The sequence below is a fragment of the Maniola hyperantus genome, chromosome Z, assembly GCF_902806685.2.
Source record: "Maniola hyperantus chromosome Z, iAphHyp1.2, whole genome shotgun sequence".
Taxonomy (NCBI): domain Eukaryota; kingdom Metazoa; phylum Arthropoda; class Insecta; order Lepidoptera; family Nymphalidae; genus Maniola; species Maniola hyperantus.
The window spans coordinates 96,047-116,960 of NC_048564.1; the positions used below are offsets into that span (position 1 = coordinate 96,047).

At 45.0% G+C, this 20,914-nt stretch overlaps 1 protein-coding gene across 6 annotated transcripts in view; it reads right to left on the minus strand.

The window, feature by feature from the left end:
• Positions 1-6,141: 6,141 nt before the first annotated feature.
• Positions 6,142-20,914, minus strand: part of Pdp1 (PAR-domain protein 1) — a 214,250-nt gene continuing 199,477 nt past the window's right edge. The window contains exons 2-7 of one of the 6 annotated variants that reach the window (XM_069508984.1): positions 18,103-18,239; positions 17,356-17,563; positions 16,911-17,023; positions 10,757-10,894; positions 7,312-7,419; positions 6,142-6,770 (exon numbers count right to left, since the gene is read on the minus strand). In XM_069508984.1, the coding sequence (XP_069365085.1) occupies positions 7,333-7,419; positions 10,757-10,894; positions 16,911-17,023; positions 17,356-17,563; positions 18,103-18,239 (683 nt within the window). In that variant the 3' untranslated portion in view covers positions 6,142-6,770; positions 7,312-7,332. Of the gene's footprint in view, positions 7,420-10,756; positions 10,895-16,910; positions 17,024-17,355; positions 17,564-18,102; positions 18,240-20,914 lie in introns of all 6 variants that reach the window. The other 5 variants (XM_069508983.1, XM_069508985.1, XM_034983413.2 and 2 more) reach the window with 5 other exon arrangements.

Genomic DNA, 20,914 nt, shown 5'->3' on the forward strand with positions numbered 1-20,914 from the left:
AATTAAGTGCCTTCGAAGTCGACTCTAGGCGGTGGATAACAGAAGGAGTTAATATAAATAATAGAATGTTTTCGAGTGTCGACATACGGTCTGCTTCCCGGCTGCGGCAGTCGGCAGTGGGGCGCAGCACACGTTCGAGCAGTCGTCGTCGACCGCAGCTGCGACCTCGAGGGCGACTGCTCGGACGTGCTGTCCCTGCGCACTGCGCAGGCTAGTGTTGGCACTCGACGAACTCCTCCGTCGTCGACGGTCGTCCCTTTCGCACCGGGCCGCACGGCAGCGGGCGGGAAGGGGATGGGGCGTAGGTAATAAAACTCAATTTTGTGCAAGGTACTTTTTACCACAATTTATTACATAAAACAGCGATCGAGGAAATGTCTCAGCGGTTCAGTGAAGGGGGCGCTCCCGGGCCGGAGCGCCACGCCGCCCGGGAGCGCCCCGCGCGGGGCGGCCGGGGCGCCGCGCCGCCCGGGAGCACCCCGCGCGAGGCGGCCGGGGCGCCGCGCCGCCCGGGAGCGCCCCGCGCGGGGCGGCGCCCCGACCGCCCGCAAATAAATAAACATAAATACAACAATTAACGTTTATTTCAATCCATAGAACCATATAAATTAAACTCTTTTTAAATACTACTCGTACATCAATATGGTTTTATGTTGTCGCAACACATAACATACCCCTCGGAGGCGGAGCGCGTCCGGACGCACGGACGCACGGACGCACGGACGCATGGACGCACGGACGCATGGACGCACGGACGCACTCCGCATACAATAAATAAGGAGGCTACTGCTCCGTCACTTACGGCCTAATGTTTACAATGTCTGCAGAAACGACTCGTATAGTAAACTATAAGTACCATATACATGATATTTTGCGTAATTTAATGTATACCATTTAACAAACAAGATGGAATATCAAATGCTGATTAACATTAGGTTCATACGTAACATATGTAAGTAATATCATTTGATATGAAACAGTGCATTTCAAAAGTCCAACGTCACACCTTTATAGTATCCTTCACATGTAAACCTTTATAGAAAAAACATTTTATTGTTCTCGCTTTGTATTCATAAAATACTTTAAAATGCAACAACTCCTTAGTCTTAGTCATTAACATTAATTTATTTCAATTCAATAAACATTCAATTGACTCTTTATCAACGACAAAACCCTACAAAAATATATTATAACATTAGCACGAGTCAAAGAGAGTACGGAGGAAACGTCCATCGATGCGGGCCGGCCCGACGCCGGGCCGACGCGGGCCGGGCCGGCGCCGGGCCGGGCCGGCTCCGGGCGCGGGGCCTACCGGTCGATGCGGTGACGCGACTTTCTCTACGACTAAAAAAAATATAAACCTTTAAAAACGTTAACAACTACGGCCATAACAAAAATAGACTAATAACGACTACGCTACGGAAACTACGAACTACTTAAACTATTCACTAAGTCAATTTGAAACGAAACTAGTGTTCGCTCACTAGGAGGACGGAGGGCGCGTGGGGCGTGTAACGTTGTGTTAAATAAAATAATGTTTCTTTAAATTATCTGGCTTTATTTTAATATTTACACTTGGATTATCTTAGTAATTAATATTAATACAATGAGCTTAGTGTGCACGGATCTGGCCAACTCTTACAAGTCTAAGTCTATCAATTGACGTTGACACATGACAGGTGACACCTACGTACGACATTGACAATTGGTCACTTGTCTATGAGTTGTCTCTGCTACATCATCCCCTTTTATTTAAAAAAAAAATATCTACATAATCATCCAGTTACAATTTTGAAAAATTACTTACATATATCATCCCCTTTTAATTTTACATAACTATATCATCCCCTTTTAATTTTACAATTTACATAAATTATTACTTAATTAATTTTATAATATTATTGTGCCACACTTCTTAAATTTACTACAATTATTGACTCTTAAACTACCCATTCAACCAGCGATGGACAGCCTGTCTGATTGAAACACAAAGTCTACGCCGCCGGTCGAATATGAAACGAGGTTCTACTATATTGTACATTATTTTTGTCTATTATTACATATGCTCTATATCCATTATATCTAACAATTTCGCCTTCTGACCAAATATTCTTACTTGGCTCTTTTTTGAACCAAACTTTTTGCCCTACAGTAAACTTACTTTTAAATCGACTTGTCTTATTATAATTTTTTATATTTCTAGTTTGTACATCATTAAACTGTTGAGTTACATTCTGATTTAACTTAGGTGTTAGGTATTGTGAGCTAACAATCAACTTAGTTTTTAAATTTCTATTCATTAGTAGCTGACTGGGGGAAAAATTTGTACCAGAAACGGGAGAAGCCCGATATTGTAATAATGCTAGCCTTACATCAGTTCTATCTTCGTGGCATTTTGTTAGCATTTTCTTCGCAATTTGTACCCCTCTTTCAGCCATACCATTCGCTTGGGCATATCTTGGACTAGTATAAGTAAATTTAAATCCCCAATTATGTGCAAACTCTTTACATTCCCTCGAATCAAATGGAACATGGTCAGATATTATTTCTGCAGGTATTCCATGAGTACTAAAAATATCTTTTAATGTATTAATTACACTTGTAGCAGTTTTACTGGATATGTATTTTATCTCTAACCATTTAGAATAATAGTCATATACTACTAAATAACTTTTCCTTCTAAAGTCCATGATATCTATACCTAATTTTAAAAATGGAAGGTTGGGAACTTTATGTGATAATAACGGCTCTTTAACATTACTATTATGATGCGTTTGACAAGGAAAGCATTTCTTAACATACTCTTCAATGTGAGAGTCCATATAAGGCCAGTAATACAACCTTCTAGCTGTCTGCTTCATTTTTGACATACCTACATGCCCTTCATGTAAAGTTTTAATGACATTCAATCTTAAACTCTTCGGTACTATTAACCTATCATTATAGAAGACTAAATTATCGTCCACACTAAGTTCAGCTCTTAATTTATGATAACTTCTTATTACATCTGGAATATGAGAAATTTTGTCCGGCCAACCATTCTGTATAAATTCAATTATTTTTAATAACTCTTCATCTTTAGAACTTTCTGAGATTAATACTAATTTTTGTTCTTCTGTGCATTCTAATTTCTGTGCTAACCCTATACAGTGTATGACTTCATACATATAAGAATCATCTGTATCATTACACTCCTGATACGACCTTGATAACAAATCTGCTATGTACATTTGTTTACCTTGTAAATATTTAAATTCAAAATTATATTTTAACAACTTTAACTTTAATCTCTGTAGTCTAGGAGACGGTACCTCATGTAAATGCTTTTTTAATAAACTTTCTAATGGTTTATGATCATTAACTACGGTAATCTTATGACCATAGATATAATAATGAAATTTCTTAGTTGCCCATACTATACTTAACAATTCTTTTTCAATTTGGGAAAAATTACATTCTGCAGGTGTTAAACTTCTTGAAGCAAAGCAAACTGGTTTACCATTTTGAAGTAAACAGCATCCAAGACCACTCTTTGATGCGTCACACTGAATCGTTATAGGCAATTTACTGTTAAAATTCTGTAAAATGGGTGCTTGGCTTAATTTAATTTTAACATTATTATAAACATTTTCATGAACTTCCGTCCATAACCACTCAACATCTTTCTTTAATAATAACTGAAGCGTTGATGCAATATCAGCCAAGTTAGGTATAAATTTTCTTAAATAATTGACCATGCCAAGGAAAATCTGTAACTCTTTTTTATTATTAGGACTTTTCATATTAATAATTGCACTTACCCGCTCTGGGTCTATTTGCATACCTTTCTCAGAAAAAATATGGCCAAAATACTTCACCTCTTTTAATTTATATTGAAATTTATTCTTATTAAAGCGAACATTATGTTCTCTAGCCCGTTCAAAAACCTTTTTTAATATTGCATCATGCTCTTGTTCAGTTTCACCACATATTAACAAATCGTCACAGTACACTATCACGCCTGGAATATCTCCAAAGGCTGTTTCACTATATTTTTGGAAAATTTCCGGTGCTACTGATAAACCAAATGGCATTCTTAGGAACTTATAACAACCAAATGGACTATTAAATGTACATAAATCATTCGAATCTTCTGAAAGTTTAATATTATAAAAACCATCGGATAAATCTAGCACTGAAAAATACTTTTTATTACAAAGTTTAGTTATAATTTCATCAATGGTGGGAATCAAATGATGTTCTCTTATTAATACTTTATTAAGATCTTTAGGATCTAAACAAATTCTAAGCGACCCATCTTTCTTTTCTATAATAACCAAGTTGCTTACAAAACTTTTAGGGTGATCGACCTTCGCGATGACTTTGTGCTTCACCAGAGCTTCCAACTTGTCCGCAAGGCGATCCTTCAGTGCGTTAGGCACTCGCCGTGGGGGTCGCACCACAGGCTCCACGCCAGGTTGAATGCGTAGCTGCAGTGAGCTCTTAAACTCCCCGACTCCCTGAAACAGTTCGTTATTCATATTAACAATTGAGTCTTTACTCATTTTCATATTAGTATTAGTGCAACTTGTAAGTGTATTAATATTATTATTAGTATTTAAGAGCCTAAGCTGTACCAAAGAGCCTAGCCCTAGGATCGGTCTAACCGGTTCATTAATAATTAAAAACTCAGTGTTGAACCACTCATTGTTATTAATATTATTATTAGAATATACTTTTAATGTGACCTTTCCTATAGGAAATAATTTTCCTCCACCAAAGACTTCTATTATGGTTTTTGTCTCAGACATTTTTATTTTTGTCTCATCATCGACAATTTTTTTAAGGTCCCGCAAACTCAAAACATTTATTTGGGCCCCCGTGTCACACTTAAAACAGACCCTCTTATTTTCAACTTGCAACAATGTATTCCATTCATTTTTAGTAAAATCTATTGAGTATACTAGTCATAAATCATGAATGTTATTAATATTATCCAGCTTTTGATTCTTAGACATACATCCTACACTAAAATGATTTAATTTTCCACATTTTAAACAAGTTTTTCCAAAGGCTGGACACTGCCTAGGACCATGTACCTTATTACACTTTTTACACTGATAATTGTTTTTATTCAAGTTATTTTTATAATTATTTTGACAATTTTTCTTATTATTAATATTATTATGGGGCCTACTATACTTAGCTTTGCTATTGTTGCTCGCCGGGGTAGTCAGCTGCCGGGTTGTGCTTGCTGCTGCCACCGCATTCACCTCCGAGCTGTGTAGCACCATAAGTTGCTGACTGGACAGCTCCGCTGATCGACATATGTCCAGTGCCTTGTCCAGTGTGAGGTCCTTAATTTCTAATAATTTTTGTTGCACTCGTGTCTGTTTCACGCCGATGACGAGTCTGTCCCGTAACATCCTGTCCTTTTGTTGACCAAAGTTACAGCTGTCTGCCAGTTTTCTTAAGTCTGAGTAAAATGTGTCAAAATTTTCTCCGTCTTGTTGTACTCTTCTATTAAAATTGTAACTTGCCATTACTTCATTACTTTTCGGCTTGAAATATTCGTCGAATAACTTGATAACTTCCTCTAATTTCGGTTTATCTTCTTTTTTTAATACGTTGAGGTATAGTTCCAGGGCTGAAGATCCAATGCAATTTAATAATAATGCTGCTTTTCTTGGTTCAGACAACTTCTCAAAACCCGCCGCCAGCATAAATATCTTAAACGAATCCTTGAATTTTTGCCACTGCTGCCAGCACGTATCCAAATCTTCCAGATCTATTCCTCGCGGCATCTTAAATTCGACACCACACATGTCACCTTGCATCGTAGTCGTTGCCCCGTCAGCCATTGTCTTTGTTCAGTCCAAACTTGTAATCCGTTTTAATCTGATGTTTTGTTCGAAAACGGCTGCGCCATGTAACGTTGTGTTAAATAAAATAATGTTTCTTTAAATTATCTGGCTTTATTTTAATATTTACACTTGGATTATCTTAGTAATTAATATTAATACAATGAGCTTAGTGTGCACGGATCTGGCCAACTCTTACAAGTCTAAGTCTATCAATTGACGTTGACACATGACAGGTGACACCTACGTACGACATTGACAATTGGTCACTTGTCTATGAGTTGTCTCTGCTACAGGGCGGGCGGGCCGGCGCCCCGCGGCCCTCGCCCGGGGCCGGGGGCGCGCAGGGCGGGCCGGGCCGGCGCTCTGCGGCCCCCCGGGCGCCGCGGCCTTGTACAGCGAGCTTGAGCGATGCGCGCGAGGCGCGACTGTGCCGGTAACGTATAAATATTCAACAACTAACTAACGAGCCGCAATCGCCGCCCGGCCGGCCGGACCGGCGCCGGGCCGGCACCGGGCCGGCGCCGGGCCGCACGCGGCGCCGCGCTCGCTCGGACGGGGACGCGACAAACGTTCTTTAAAAATAACGACTTCGTAAAATTTGGTCCGTACGTCGTTGACTAACCCTGTAGAGTGTCGAACTGAGTCCGAAGGAGGAATTAGAGACGACGATAGATCGGAGTTCGAGCGGGACTTTGGTAAACATTCACATTAAACTAAACGTAACTTACGGTAACTGCACAACGATCACTCCTATCGTAACGAACCAATTATATAACTTAGGGAGGGAAGAGGAGGAGGGCGGGGGGCGGAGGGGGATACGTTAACGATAAGATTAGTCAGTAGAGTACATTCAAACCGAACATTTGAAAAGCGTTACAAATAGATGGCGGAGCGGTGCCCGAGGCGACGACGGACGCTGCGCGCGACCTGCAACGAGCAAACAGACGCGTCAACGTCACCGGCGCGGGGCCGCGTGCTCTCCGAGACCGCCTCGGAGAGCGCAGTGTCCGTCCTGCGCATACTGGAGGACGGGGCGGCGCGGGTTGATTTTTTTATCAGTTGAATTTAATATTTATCCGATCGAAATAAAGTAGGTACATATATAATATATTTCGATGCTCGGTGCTTCCGAGAAAACTGCGCTGCGATGCTCCGTGGTCAATCACCGAGCATTGACATATATTATTATATCTTGTTTCGATCGGATAATTAATATTAAATCCTCTGCCGTCCCGTCGTCCAATCCGCGCCGGCCCTGATTGGCTAACTCAGTGATCGACACTGAATGATAGCCACCGAGCTCATTTGACATCGGTTACTTCTACATTGCTGCTTCATTGAGTGACATTGGAATACATTTTCATAGGAAACCTTCAATGCATAAAAAACGAATGTCAAATGAGTTGGGTGTGTATGATCACTGTGTCACTAGGAGCGCTAGACATAGAACAAGGGGCGTACAATGTACATTGCGTGCGGCGCGCGCAGCCTACACGTCCGCGAACTTGGACAGCTTCTCCCGCAGGATGTGGTTCTCCTTCTTGAGCAGCTCCACCTCTTGCCGCAAACCCATGTTCTGAAACCAGCACACGCACGTCTTACTCACCGACTCACATTCATCACATGGATACTACTGTATCGCAAGGAACCTCGCGGCATCCCATAATTCCCATTAAATAGTTTTCACAATAATGTTAACAGCGCCATCTTTTAACATTATTGTGAAGTTATCTTAAAATACTGATGCCCATTAAAATGTAATAATTTCGTTTCTTCGTAATATATTCTATCTAATTTTAGTCTTTACTGTTTAAGTACAGGATTTACCGGAAATTATACACAAGTTTCAGTTGCTAACATGTAGCCGTTTTTGACATATAGCGTCGAATTCAATCTCCACCTTAAATTCCCCCATTTCGTATGGGAGCCCGCTGAAATACACCTTTTGATATTTTTATGAATTAAATATTAGATAAAACGTATTATAAACAAACGAAATTATTTCATTTTTATGATTATAAAGAAACAAAATTATTTCATTTTAATGGGTATCAGATTTATTAACATAACTTTACAATACTGTTAATAGTTGTCACTTGGCGGTGTTAACATTATTGTTATAAATCTTATGGGAATTATGGGATACCTTGAGGACCGAGGTCGTTTGGGGCAAACCATTAGCATACTAATAACTATAACTGTAATTTATAATAGTTACTGAACCGATTGCAATCATTTTCACACCGTGTTATATTTTGACCAAAAATACTTTGAAATCCTGTAACTTTGGACACCTATAGTTAGGCCATTACAAACGCGCGAATTGGTTCATAAATCATTTTTATCAGACCTCTCGCTCGCACTTAATAGGCCTTATGGAACTGGAACATGAAGCTCTGGTGTTTAGCAGTAAAAAAGGCACAACCCGGTGATCGTAATGATGAATGAATGAAAATGAATCTTGGCTTGGCTTGGCCGCCATGTTGTTCTTGACTGTGTCTGTCCCGCTACAATGTCGCTACCACGTAGTGTGTACACTGGGGCGGCGGAGCACTCACCTCCTTCTCGAGGTATCCGGCGCGGAGGGCGATCTGGTTCTCCTTCATGCGGCGCGCGTCGCGCGAGCGCTTGGCCGCCATGTTGTTCTTGACTGTGTCTGTCCCGCTACAATGTCGCTACCACGTAGTGTGTACACTGGGGCGGCGGAGCACTCACCTCCTTCTCGAGGTATCCGGCGCGGAGGGCGATCTGGTTCTCCTTCATGCGGCGCGCGTCGCGCGAGCGCTTGGCCGCCATGTTGTTCTTGACTGTGTCTGTCCCGCTACAATGTCGCTACCACGTAGTGTGTACACTGGGGCGGCGGAGCACTCACCTCCTTCTCGAGGTATCCGGCGCGGAGGGCGATCTGGTTCTCCTTCATGCGGCGCGCGTCGCGCGAGCGCTTGGCCGCCATGTTGTTCTTGACTGTGTCTGTCCCGCTACAATGTCGCTACCACGTAGTGTGTACACTGGGGCGGCGGAGCACTCACCTCCTTCTCGAGGTATCCGGCGCGGAGGGCGATCTGGTTCTCCTTCATGCGGCGCGCGTCGCGCGAGCGCTTGGCCGCCATGTTGTTCTTGACTGTGTCTGTCCCGCTACAATGTCGCTACCACGTAGTGTGTACACTGGGGCGGCGGAGCACTCACCTCCTTCTCGAGGTATCCGGCGCGGAGGGCGATCTGGTTCTCCTTCATGCGGCGCGCGTCGCGCGAGCGCTTGGCCGCCATGTTGTTCTTGACTGTGTCTGTCCCGCTACAATGTCGCTACCACGCAGTGTGTACACTGGGGCGGCGGAGCACTCACCTCCTTCTCGAGGTATCCGGCGCGGAGGGCGATCTGGTTCTCCTTCATGCGGCGCGCGTCGCGCGAGCGCTTGGCCGCCATGTTGTTCTTGACTGTGTCTGTCCCGCTACAATGTCGCTACCACGTAGTGTGTACACTGGGGCGGCGGAGCACTCACCTCCTTCTCGAGGTATCCGGCGCGGAGGGCGATCTGGTTCTCCTTCATGCGGCGCGCGTCGCGCGAGCGCTTGGCCGCCATGTTGTTCTTGACTGTGTCTGTCCCGCTACAATGTCGCTACCACGTAGTGTGTACACTGGGGCGGCGGAGCACTCACCTCCTTCTCGAGGTATCCGGCGCGGAGGGCGATCTGGTTCTCCTTCATGCGGCGCGCGTCGCGCGAGCGCTTGGCCGCCATGTTGTTCTTGACTGTGTCTGTCCCGCTACAATGTCGCTACCACGTAGTGTGTACACTGGGGCGGCGGAGCACTCACCTCCTTCTCGAGGTATCCGGCGCGGAGGGCGATCTGGTTCTCCTTCATGCGGCGCGCGTCGCGCGAGCGCTTGGCCGCCATGTTGTTCTTGACTGTGTCTGTCCCGCTACAATGTCGCTACCACGTAGTGTGTACACTGGGGCGGCGGAGCACTCACCTCCTTCTCGAGGTATCCGGCGCGGAGGGCGATCTGGTTCTCCTTCATGCGGCGCGCGTCGCGCGAGCGCTTGGCCGCCATGTTGTTCTTGACTGTGTCTGTCCCGCTACAATGTCGCTACCACGTAGTGTGTACACTGGGGCGGCGGAGCACTCACCTCCTTCTCGAGGTATCCGGCGCGGAGGGCGATCTGGTTCTCCTTCATGCGGCGCGCGTCGCGCGAGCGCTTGGCCGCCATGTTGTTCTTGACTGTGTCTGTCCCGCTACAATGTCGCTACCACGTAGTGTGTACACTGGGGCGGCGGAGCACTCACCTCCTTCTCGAGGTATCCGGCGCGGAGGGCGATCTGGTTCTCCTTCATGCGGCGCGCGTCGCGCGAGCGCTTGGCCGCCATGTTGTTCTTGACTGTGTCTGTCCCGCTACAATGTCGCTACCACGTAGTGTGTACACTGGGGCGGCGGAGCACTCACCTCCTTCTCGAGGTATCCGGCGCGGAGGGCGATCTGGTTCTCCTTCATGCGGCGCGCGTCGCGCGAGCGCTTGGCCGCCATGTTGTTCTTGACTGTGTCTGTCCCGCTACAATGTCGCTACCACGTAGTGTGTACACTGGGGCGGCGGAGCACTCACCTCCTTCTCGAGGTATCCGGCGCGGAGGGCGATCTGGTTCTCCTTCATGCGGCGCGCGTCGCGCGAGCGCTTGGCCGCCATGTTGTTCTTGACTGTGTCTGTCCCGCTACAATGTCGCTACCACGTAGTGTGTACACTGGGGCGGCGGAGCACTCACCTCCTTCTCGAGGTATCCGGCGCGGAGGGCGATCTGGTTCTCCTTCATGCGGCGCGCGTCGCGCGAGCGCTTGGCCGCCATGTTGTTCTTGACTGTGTCTGTCCCGCTACAATGTCGCTACCACGTAGTGTGTACACTGGGGCGGCGGAGCACTCACCTCCTTCTCGAGGTATCCGGCGCGGAGGGCGATCTGGTTCTCCTTCATGCGGCGCGCGTCGCGCGAGCGCTTGGCCGCCATGTTGTTCTTCCGCCGACGCGCCCAGTACTTGTCGTCCTTCAGGTCATCCGGCACGAACTGCGACCACGGCGGAACGTTAGGCGCGACCCGACCCTTCGTGCGCCATCTAGCACCTCGCTGCCCATTACGAACAAAAGTGCGTGCGCTTATGATGCAGTGTCGCATCAAGTGTCACAGCCTCATAGAACACGGCTTATGATGCAGTGTCGCATCAAGTGTCACAGCCTCATAGAACACGGCTTTTGCTCGGAATGGCCAGTCTACATAATACACTCTATTATAATTGCAACATGCTTAGGCCAGCAGGCCGACTGCCGTAGTGTGACGCTATCGGCTCTGATCGTCTGATACGCTTTCGCTATTGGCTAACGTGCAGGGCAGTCACAACTTGCGTATGCCTGTTACGTAGGCCTGCCGCTACCTGCCGCGGCGGAGACGGCCGAAGAGGAGAGGACAGTGGACACGTTCCGCATCAAAGAGAAGCGATGTCTCATTCATTTTGGGCGACGTGCTGCGGGTAGAGGGTTGCAGCACGCCTCTCCTCCGCCACCCTCCGCCACTCTCCGCCACTCTCCGCCACTCTCCGCCACTCTCCCGCTCACGTTTGGTGACTATCACGTTATGAATAGCAATGATGCCGCATGGGTGGATACGAAGCGCGCTCGTTGAGAACATTTGCCTCCAAGACAAATCAAATCAAATCAAATTATTTATTTGCACGATTGCAGGTACAATGATGGTGTTACAGTGGACACGCGGCTTAGTGTAATTATTTGTGGGAGGGACCGACTCTCTTGCGTTCTCTTCTAGGAATTACATTTCAAAGCAGTGGAAGACTCACTTGACGATTCGAAAGTACTTTGATAAAAATGAAATTATTTCTGTTTTCATGCAATACTAGTATTACACATACAAGTATTTTCATGCAATACTTGTATGTGTATAGAGACATCTGACCCTCGATTAGGAAGATGACAACAACCATTGATTTCCATCTCGACCTGTCGCATACTATAGGTATGACCGCGATCGATCCAGAGCGAGAGATCTTCGCGACGCGGCGCGACAGTTGCGACCGACGCGCGACGTGACGGGCGTCCACAAAACGCGCGTAACAATGTCGCGTTGTGCAAAGGTCCTCACAGTTGACGGGAAGTTTGCCACCACTTGAACTATTCACATAATTCGAGTACCTTACATCGAGCTATTCTCATTCAAACCACATATGCGTCGAGGTCCGGGCTATGTCAACGCTTTCGACTACTCATAGTATATACCAGTTCCAACGCGTCACCACACCCCGCCTTAAATAACGGCAGATTATTTTGCTTTTCTGAAATGTTTAAGGTATGTTAAAAAAACTTCAAAATTTGAATGGCAGGCGTTTATAGCCGAGTTACCGTTAGAGTGGCCACACGCGGGTGAGAGATTTAGATAAAGAAAGAAGTTAAGACAGTGGGCTTTAATAGTGATGATCAATAGAATCTAATGACGACTAATAAAAGTTACCATCTATCAATTATTTGAAATGTAGGTAGTTGTAAATTTTGTCAGGTCATGCCAAGTAATTAAAAATTCAAGCAAAGCATCTGCTGTATTATTTTAAAGTACGAATCCTAATCATCTAAACAGGCTTCTATAATAATTAGAAGCTAACAACCTAGTGTTTACTTTTATCTCAATGTATAAAATAAATAGCAAAAGAGGGTAGGTAATAAATACAGAAGTAAAACCAACTAAGTCGAATAATAATTAATCATTTATTGAAAGATCTTTAATACTTTAATCTTTATAGACCTATCTGTATTTTGTTGTATTTCTCAGCATAGGTCTATTTCATATTAAAATGAATCTACCACCCGTTTCCAAAGGTGTTTCGTTGTGTAGAAGAAAGGGCAAACAAACTACACAACACACATCTTTTAAAAGCATTACAACATTACATTATATTTAAAACATATTTGGTACATGGTTATAACAAATAAACATTAAAAGGCAAGTGATTACATACATTACAATTTACAATAAAATATAAGAATACTTAACTTTAGATAAACCGCCGGCCTCGTTTGCTCTGGGCTGGAGAACCTCACCATTCAATTATAATAATTAAACCGTAATTTGTTGTTAACACAAGGATTGAACTAACACCGAATCAATTTCACTTGGAGACTGTACGATACTGTGGCTCCTCTGTCGAGGTAGCTACTTTTATATCTTCCCATCGCAAAACAGGCGGACGTCGACCATCACATGATATTTTTAATAATTATTTATGTTGGTACAATGGTAGGTACCATTGTACCAACATTGAGATTGTTGACATTATTATTAATTTACTTAAATAATATTATTTGCAACATGTATTGACGGTTTACCTATTATTGTTTTACTACATTAATTAAGGACATAATATAATTGATGATTTACATTACAATAAGATACTATTAAATCATAGCCTTTTGAGTTGGGTAACATTGACGTTGTGTCCTGTCACGGCATAACGATTCTGTTCAAAATATTACTACAAATATTTATTTTAGACTCCAAGTTTATGATTAGATAAATTTTAGCATAATAATCATGGCTATATTTTTAATCGTGATATGACACGGGCAGCCATCGTCAATCGAATCGAAATGGGTAAGTAGTAGGTACTTTACCTATTTCGTTCACTTATTGAGACCGTTTTGAGCTGCGACTACATAGTTATATACACATGTATATCTCAGCTGCAGTCGTACTTCGCAGCTAAGATAATTGTCATACGAGTTTGTAGCTCGGGTGAGGCTACCAGTGGCGACAGTTCCTGCAGCAGTCGTGTGCAGCAGGAATGTCATACGCGAGATAATTGTCATACGAGTTTGTAGCTCGGGTGAGGCTACCAGTGGCGACAGTTCCTGCAGCAGTCGTGTGCAGCAGGAATGTCATACGCGAGATAATTGTCATACGAGTTTGTAGCTCGGGTGAGGCTACCAGTGGCGACAGTTCCTGCAGCAGTCGTGTGCAGCAGGAATGTCATACGCGAGATAATTGTCATACGAGTTTGTAGCTCGGGTGAGGCTACCAGTGGCGACAGTTCCTGCAGCAGTCGTGTGCAGCAGGAATGTCATACGCGAGATAATTGTCATACGAGTTTGTAGCTCGGGTGAGGCTACCAGTGGCGACAGTTCCTGCAGCAGTCGTGTGCAGCAGGAATGTCATACGCGAGATAATTGTCATACGAGTTTGTAGCTCGGGTGAGGCTACCAGTGGCGACAGTTCCTGCAGCAGTCGTGTGCAGCAGGAATGTCATACGCGAGATAATTGTCATACGAGTTTGTAGCTCGGGTGAGGCTACCAGTGGCGACAGTTCCTGCAGCAGTCGTGTGCAGCAGGAATGGAGTACTTTGTTCGACGATGAACTGCCCGAGCTGCCCGCACACTGTCGCTCTTACAGTTGACCAACATAAAAAGTTATTTCGGCCCGCACAAGTCAAGTCTTTGGTCTTGAACCCTAACGATGGAGATGCAAATATTGACTTAACTTTGAGTTTTAATGGATGAGTTTAACTTTAACGGTGACTTTACATTAAGCGCCAGATTTAATGGTAATGATTTTAAGCTTATTTTTGTGGTTTAACGACATACTATAATTTAAATAACGATGAATACGATAACCACGACACATGAAACTGGGTAGAAATATTGATATTGCTAGATCATTTTTTTAAATTACAAGTTAGCCCTTTATCAATCTCACCTGGTGGTAAGTGATGCTGCAGTCTAAGATGGAAGCGCACTCCTTATCTCTTATCTTACGCTATCAGAGATGATTGCGATCGTGACATTGTAGCTGTCAGACAACCGCGGTAGGGCCACAGGATTAGTATAGTGGATTCAAAATAAGCTGGCGTGTTTCCACTTGAACGTAAACAATAATAAACCAAACACTCATAGAGCCCATTCATTTTTAGAGGATCCGGCTTGACCTTATCTATTTTGTTGCAAACCAACCAGTGTTAATACTTTTGTATATTCATAAAATATGTCAATATGTCAAGCGGGAAGTTTCTTTCAGAGCACCTTGCTCACTCACAATTAAAATAATATACGTTCAGGAGATTTATTTGTGCATCACGACTTAGATGTTTGTTGAATACATTCAGATTATCGTCTTTATTATTTTCACATGGCACTGTGGAAGGTGATTTCACCCAAGGACGAAACATATCGAAAGACGAATTTCCACTGTACTAACTAACTGAACTCTTCGAAGTTCAAATCTCTTCGAAAACAACTGAGTGGTAGTGGTTTGAAACGCAAAAGTGTGTACAAGGAATTCACCCGCCACCACTTTATCCTATTGTTATTGCTAATGAAGGTCTCCAGTGGAAACAAGCCAGCTTATTCTGAATGCACTGTACCAGACGTAGGTACGCAGGAGGCACATAGGAACGTCTCACCGCATGCGTTGCGTTGGTGCGGGGGCGCGGCGCTCTCTGCCGTGGCAGGGCAGGAAACGACACAAAGCCTCACTTCTAGTGAGTCTACATTTTTTTTTTTTTTTTTTTTTTTTTTTTTTTTTCCACACAAACAGAAAAAACACAATATTGGTTTCTTCGTGCTCGTAAGCGCTTGGCCGTTACAGTTACAGTGTATACAGTTGACGTGGAACATTCATTGTTAAAGTCTGACCAGAAATATACAAATCTCGCTCTGGGCGCGTCACGAGAATAAGCTCTATGGTCACTAAATATAGGGTCTTGTAAAATTTGTTCCTCGTATTTTCCGCAATGTCGCGAGGTACAGTACGCTGCAGAAAGTAATGTAGAATCGGCCTTTAGAATGACATTTCGGCTTTGTAGAGCGTTGTCTTTGTCACTCGTACCTAAATGACGTTTTGTTGATCTCAACGACAGGAACAATGCTCTACAAATCTGCTATCTCCTTCTAAAGGTCGATGTAGGTACGTTACTTTCTGCCGCGTAGATACTGTATTTCACTTTTGTGGTCAGGCTTTACATTGCCAACGTCGTCGAGGAGTTCATACGACGCGACGTAAATACGAGCATAACGCGTAAAAAGTAACTCCTCACGCGCCATTTTGTGTCAAAAATACTATTTTAATCCTTAATTTAAAGGTGGACCGTACTTTTGACATGACAGTTGACCTATAGAGTTAAAATAGCGCATGAGGAGTCATTTACGGACTATAACGAATGCATTATTTAAAATATTAAATTGTTTTAGTAAAACATTGAATAAGCGTTATATAAGCATTTGTCATGCTGTGTGTGTGTGTGGGTGTGTGTGTGTGTGTGTATTACAGTACTGGAATTTAAAATTTCATATTTAATGAAGAAGTAAGTATACAATATAATATCACCTATAATTAATGAGTAATAATATAACAAAATACGAGATAATATATGATCGTGTGTGTCAATCGTGTAAGGCGTGGCGCGACGCGTCACATCGACGACGAATGTTTCAAGTGTCGTACGCGCAAGCCGCGATGCGATACGATACTTATTAAATAAACATATTAAGCATGCTAACTTTGCCCATATCCCCTATTTCTCTAACTAACTAATCTTTATTCAAACAAAGTCTTATAAATTGTCGTAATATATTATGTCAGTAAGTTTGTAAAAATATTGATGAATACCAAAATGTACAATGCTTCAACGGACGGACAGACAACGTACAGCGGTAGATCTAAACTTCCTTCTACATATAACATAGGTGAGCGCTAAGAAAGGATTTTTAAATTCATCCCCTAAAGGTTTTACTCACATCAGCGGCGAATCGAAGTGAAATCCTAAAACTTCACACAGCATCCTCTCCCCTCCACCACGTAAAGCGATCTTTTTTAGGATTTCTCTTCGTTCCGCTGCCTATGTGAAAACGGGGCAGCAGATAATGAGAAAACGGCTGGGTTTTGTAAAATAGCATTGGAATAAGAATTGAGAGTGCGACTTAGAGTTGGGGGTAGGGTAAGTCATGTGTGTGTGACCCCGCCAGTGTGTGAGAGACGCCGCACCCCGCAGGCAGTTTGCAGCATGCCGCTAGGAATGATCAGCGCACTAACTTCATTTACCTGTTTCCGGGACTTCTTGATCATCGGCTGCGGCTTCAGCTCCTCGTCGGAGAAGGCTCTCGTCCGGGGGTCGAAGTCGCGGCCCGACGACGCCATCGAGAATGCTGGAATTGACGAGTTCGACGATCAGCATAAACAACAAGACATCAGCATAATATTATACTGCAGTTTCTCGATGCGATTAAATCAGAAAAAATCCTTACCTGAACTAGAGTGACTGACATTACTCCACGAGTAAATAAATAAATAAATATAAAAAAATTTGTAAATTAAGAATGCTACAGAGTCGAAGTCAATTATTTAGTCAATATTCCTTACTGGAGACTTTAGAATCGTTTTTATTACAAAAGGAGAATCCGACTGATGTACCTCTCGACGAACGATTCGTATATCCACTGGGGTCTCGTCAAAGTCATAAGAATGAGTTGGTACATACTGGAGTCAGCGGGCGAGAGCGGCGGGTTGATAGTGTCGGGGCTCATGCAGTCGGACGGCGAGGCGGAGCGCTCCCGCTTGGTGACGGGCGTCTGCAGCCCCAGCGCCAGGCCTCCGCCCGCGCCGAAGGCCGCGCCGCCCAGGTGCGCGCCGCCCAGCCCCTCGCCCGGCATGCCATTCTCCGACAGGAACTCGTCTAGGTCCACGTACTGCAACAGAGTCAGCCGTCACGCGCCGTCGGTCTGTGGCCGGCCGGCGGCGGGACACTTCGCGCGCAAACACATTCGCGAGCAGTTCGCAAGTAGCACGATCGGACGACCGATCACATTACAATGTCTACAAACTACGCTAGAGGCGTCTTAACTACTAAATGTCACAACATATATTATAAGGAACGGAGCGGAGAGCGGGAAGCGACTCTATTACCCAGTGCGAGTGACGGGCCTCGAGTGTGACGTGGCGCCTCTCGGGTTTCCAGTGTTCTGAACACATTCGTAGATTGAACTCCAGCGACGATGTATCGAGTACTCTAGCGCTTTCATCCACATGTCTACGCGCCAAAGTATCACATTTTGCGAAGGCAAACTTGACAGTTCTTGTATTGACTACCACGAACTGTACAGTTCGCCTTCGCCTATCGCAGCACCGGCGAGGGACAACACACACTCGAGGCTCGGTCGAGAAGCCGGCGGGAGACGATACACACGACACTCAACACGCAGTAGGTAACAAAGTAGCGAGTACTGACTTCTTGTACCTTGAGATCTGGGTCGTAGGGCAGCGTCTTGTCCCAGAGGTTGGGGCCGAGGAAGGCGGCCTGCGCCTCCCACAGCTCGTTGTCATCTTTCTTGTCTTCGAGCGCATCCTTCGCGTTCACCGACTTGCCTGCAACAAGGAGGGCACAGCCCGGTCACTCGAGCCCGGCCCGACATCACCACGCTCGCTACTGTGCCGCCGGCGACCAGCGCCGAGCGGCAGACGCACGAGTCGTCAGCATGGCCGTAGCGGCGCGCTCGTCTGTCGCTCGACGCTATCATATCAAGTGAGCCCAGCCAACGCTCGAATCGTGCGTCGCGTTGAGCGTTCCCGATATCTCGTAAAAACAATAAGTTTTAAAATCGCGACGAAAACGCGACGCCTCTACGAGATCCGCTAGGGCTACGCCTAAGATGCAAATAACCGAAATACAACATAAGGAACGATAAATTTTAGTGTTGCGAATTTCCTTCATTTTTTAAAACGAAAGGATTTAGGATTTAGGATGATGCATGATATACATCACATAGGACTATTGGTATCTACCACACGACGGACTAACAAGCACAGTAACAAAAGCGTGGGACTACAGACTCGGCAGGCGGAGGCTGTCGTTCCCACACACGGGACAGTCGCGGTGTGAGGGCACTGCAGCAACAGCATGCGACAATGCGACACGTTAAGCATGCGCCAGTCTATTTTATACCGAGACAACATCGAGCTGTAGAACTGGGATATTACGGTACGATTCTATTCTAGACGCGACGATTCTATCTATATCTTAAACTATAGTAGCATGCCTGTGGCATGCCTCGATGTCGCACCGTGTTGCTCTGGCTTAGAGCGGCTTAGAGCCAATGCACACTTTGAGCTACGCCGCAATGCTTCATCTGGCTCAGGATATTTACGGCTTTCCGATCCCGCCCCTTATCTCGCCTAACCTTACCAATAACAATTCAGAGGCTGCTCGGTGCGTATACCTACATACATGGCTAACGCGTCCCATATCTGTCACATAATATAAATAAGCCATGTCCTTCTTTAAAATTGGGTTTATTAAAATAGATGGCGCAATTCCATTGCATTGCCGCACATAGCGCAATGTGCATTGACTCTGAACCGTACAAACCATTTCATTATAATAAGTATTATTATTTATATCACGTGAAAATCTGTGCCACAATAAACAACATTCGCATAGCCTTTAATAGCACCTATGTAGAGAGAGATATTCAGTTGAATCGTTCATAAAGTTCACAAGTACGGGCTAGCTATACATACATACATTTATATAAAACAATCACAAATAAAATAGGATATCGCACAGGCAATTTAAAAAAAATCACTAAGATGTATTGAAAGTGGTGTCTATAGTAGGTACATATTTCTATAATTTTAAATACATATTTAAATTAGATAGGTTATGTTGGGGAGGGATTCAAAATAAATTCCTCGGAGGATTCAGTGGACTGTATTTCTTTCTTGATCACATTAATTCACAATTTTCAAGGTTCACAATGGTTCACGGTACTTCTAGTTCTGAGGTCTTCTTCGTTCGGAAGCAAGAGGCGAAGTGATTCTATTACAATAAAATTGATCTTATATCTAATTCTCCCACTCGGCAAGCGCATACGGTCATGCCAAGCGGGAGACAAGGCGATCGCGGGTGGTGAAGGCGTAGCGGAGCACGGGGGTGTCAGCGGCCGACCAATCAGCGTCAGTCATCGCCGGCGCTGCGCGTGGCTCGAAGCTCCTGTCCGCAACATTTCTCCCCTTAGCATAGCTCTTGCATTGCTTCTTTTTCTTCGTCAGGACGGCGAGCTTCCTCTTGGATCGATGAAACCTGCCGCGTCGAGTTTCTTTACTTTGTTTCTTCTGTGGTAAGCCTTCTCGGTAAAGCTTGTGGAGTAGGCGCTTGATTGATGCGGGTATCAAGTTCTTGGGTGACTTGATCAATGTGATGCATGGCTGGTTCGCAGTAGTCCACCGTTCACCATGCGGTTCGTTTAGCACGGTATAATTTGTCATCCAGTAATGCTGTTGCACAATGTTCTCAACTCGTTTGGTACTGGCGTGACTTGCTGTGTCGGGTTCATTGGCGAGCAGTAGCTCCGCAGGTGAGTTCACAGGTGTGTCGTCAAGCCCGTTCGTCGGCTCAGCTTTAATCGGACATTTTGCTGTCTGGATGACGTGGCCGACATGCAGTATGGTTGGTTCAGTAGCACCGCCCTCTTCTTCCTCTGCGGTGCGCCACAACTTCATGGTTTGCTCAGGTTGACGCATCTTTGAGCTTGGCGATATTCGATGGGTCTCGATGGAGTGAGCGACAAGTTCGTTAGTGTTATGTCGATGGCTCGTGCAGTTCAATTGTTTGAGTTTTCGGATCGCGTCTTGTTCTTCCATCGCCGTACTTGTTCGCAGGGATGCTATTGTAGCGTATGGTAGAGCACTGACTTTGTAGACAGGATGCTCATGGGATCGTGCTCCCCTCGTATTGCAATACCGAGGGAGCTGTAGTCCTGCCGTTTCTTCCACTAAGTTCGTTGTTCTCTCGTCTTCTTTCTGGATCGGATCGTAAGTTGATTTTGATGAATCAACTAGAGCGGCGACATATTCATATCTGACTGGTTCTGTTGAGTCATAGGTGCTTAGGTGGAGCACGTGTTCCTCTCCGTTGCTGATCGTGGCTCGAGGTGCCGTCCCATGTATGACCCAGCCAAGCTCGGTACGTGAAGCTGCAGGTTCGTGGCGCTCTCCGGTCAGAAGTTGCTTCGTCACGATTAGCTCCCAGTTGTCGGAGCCAA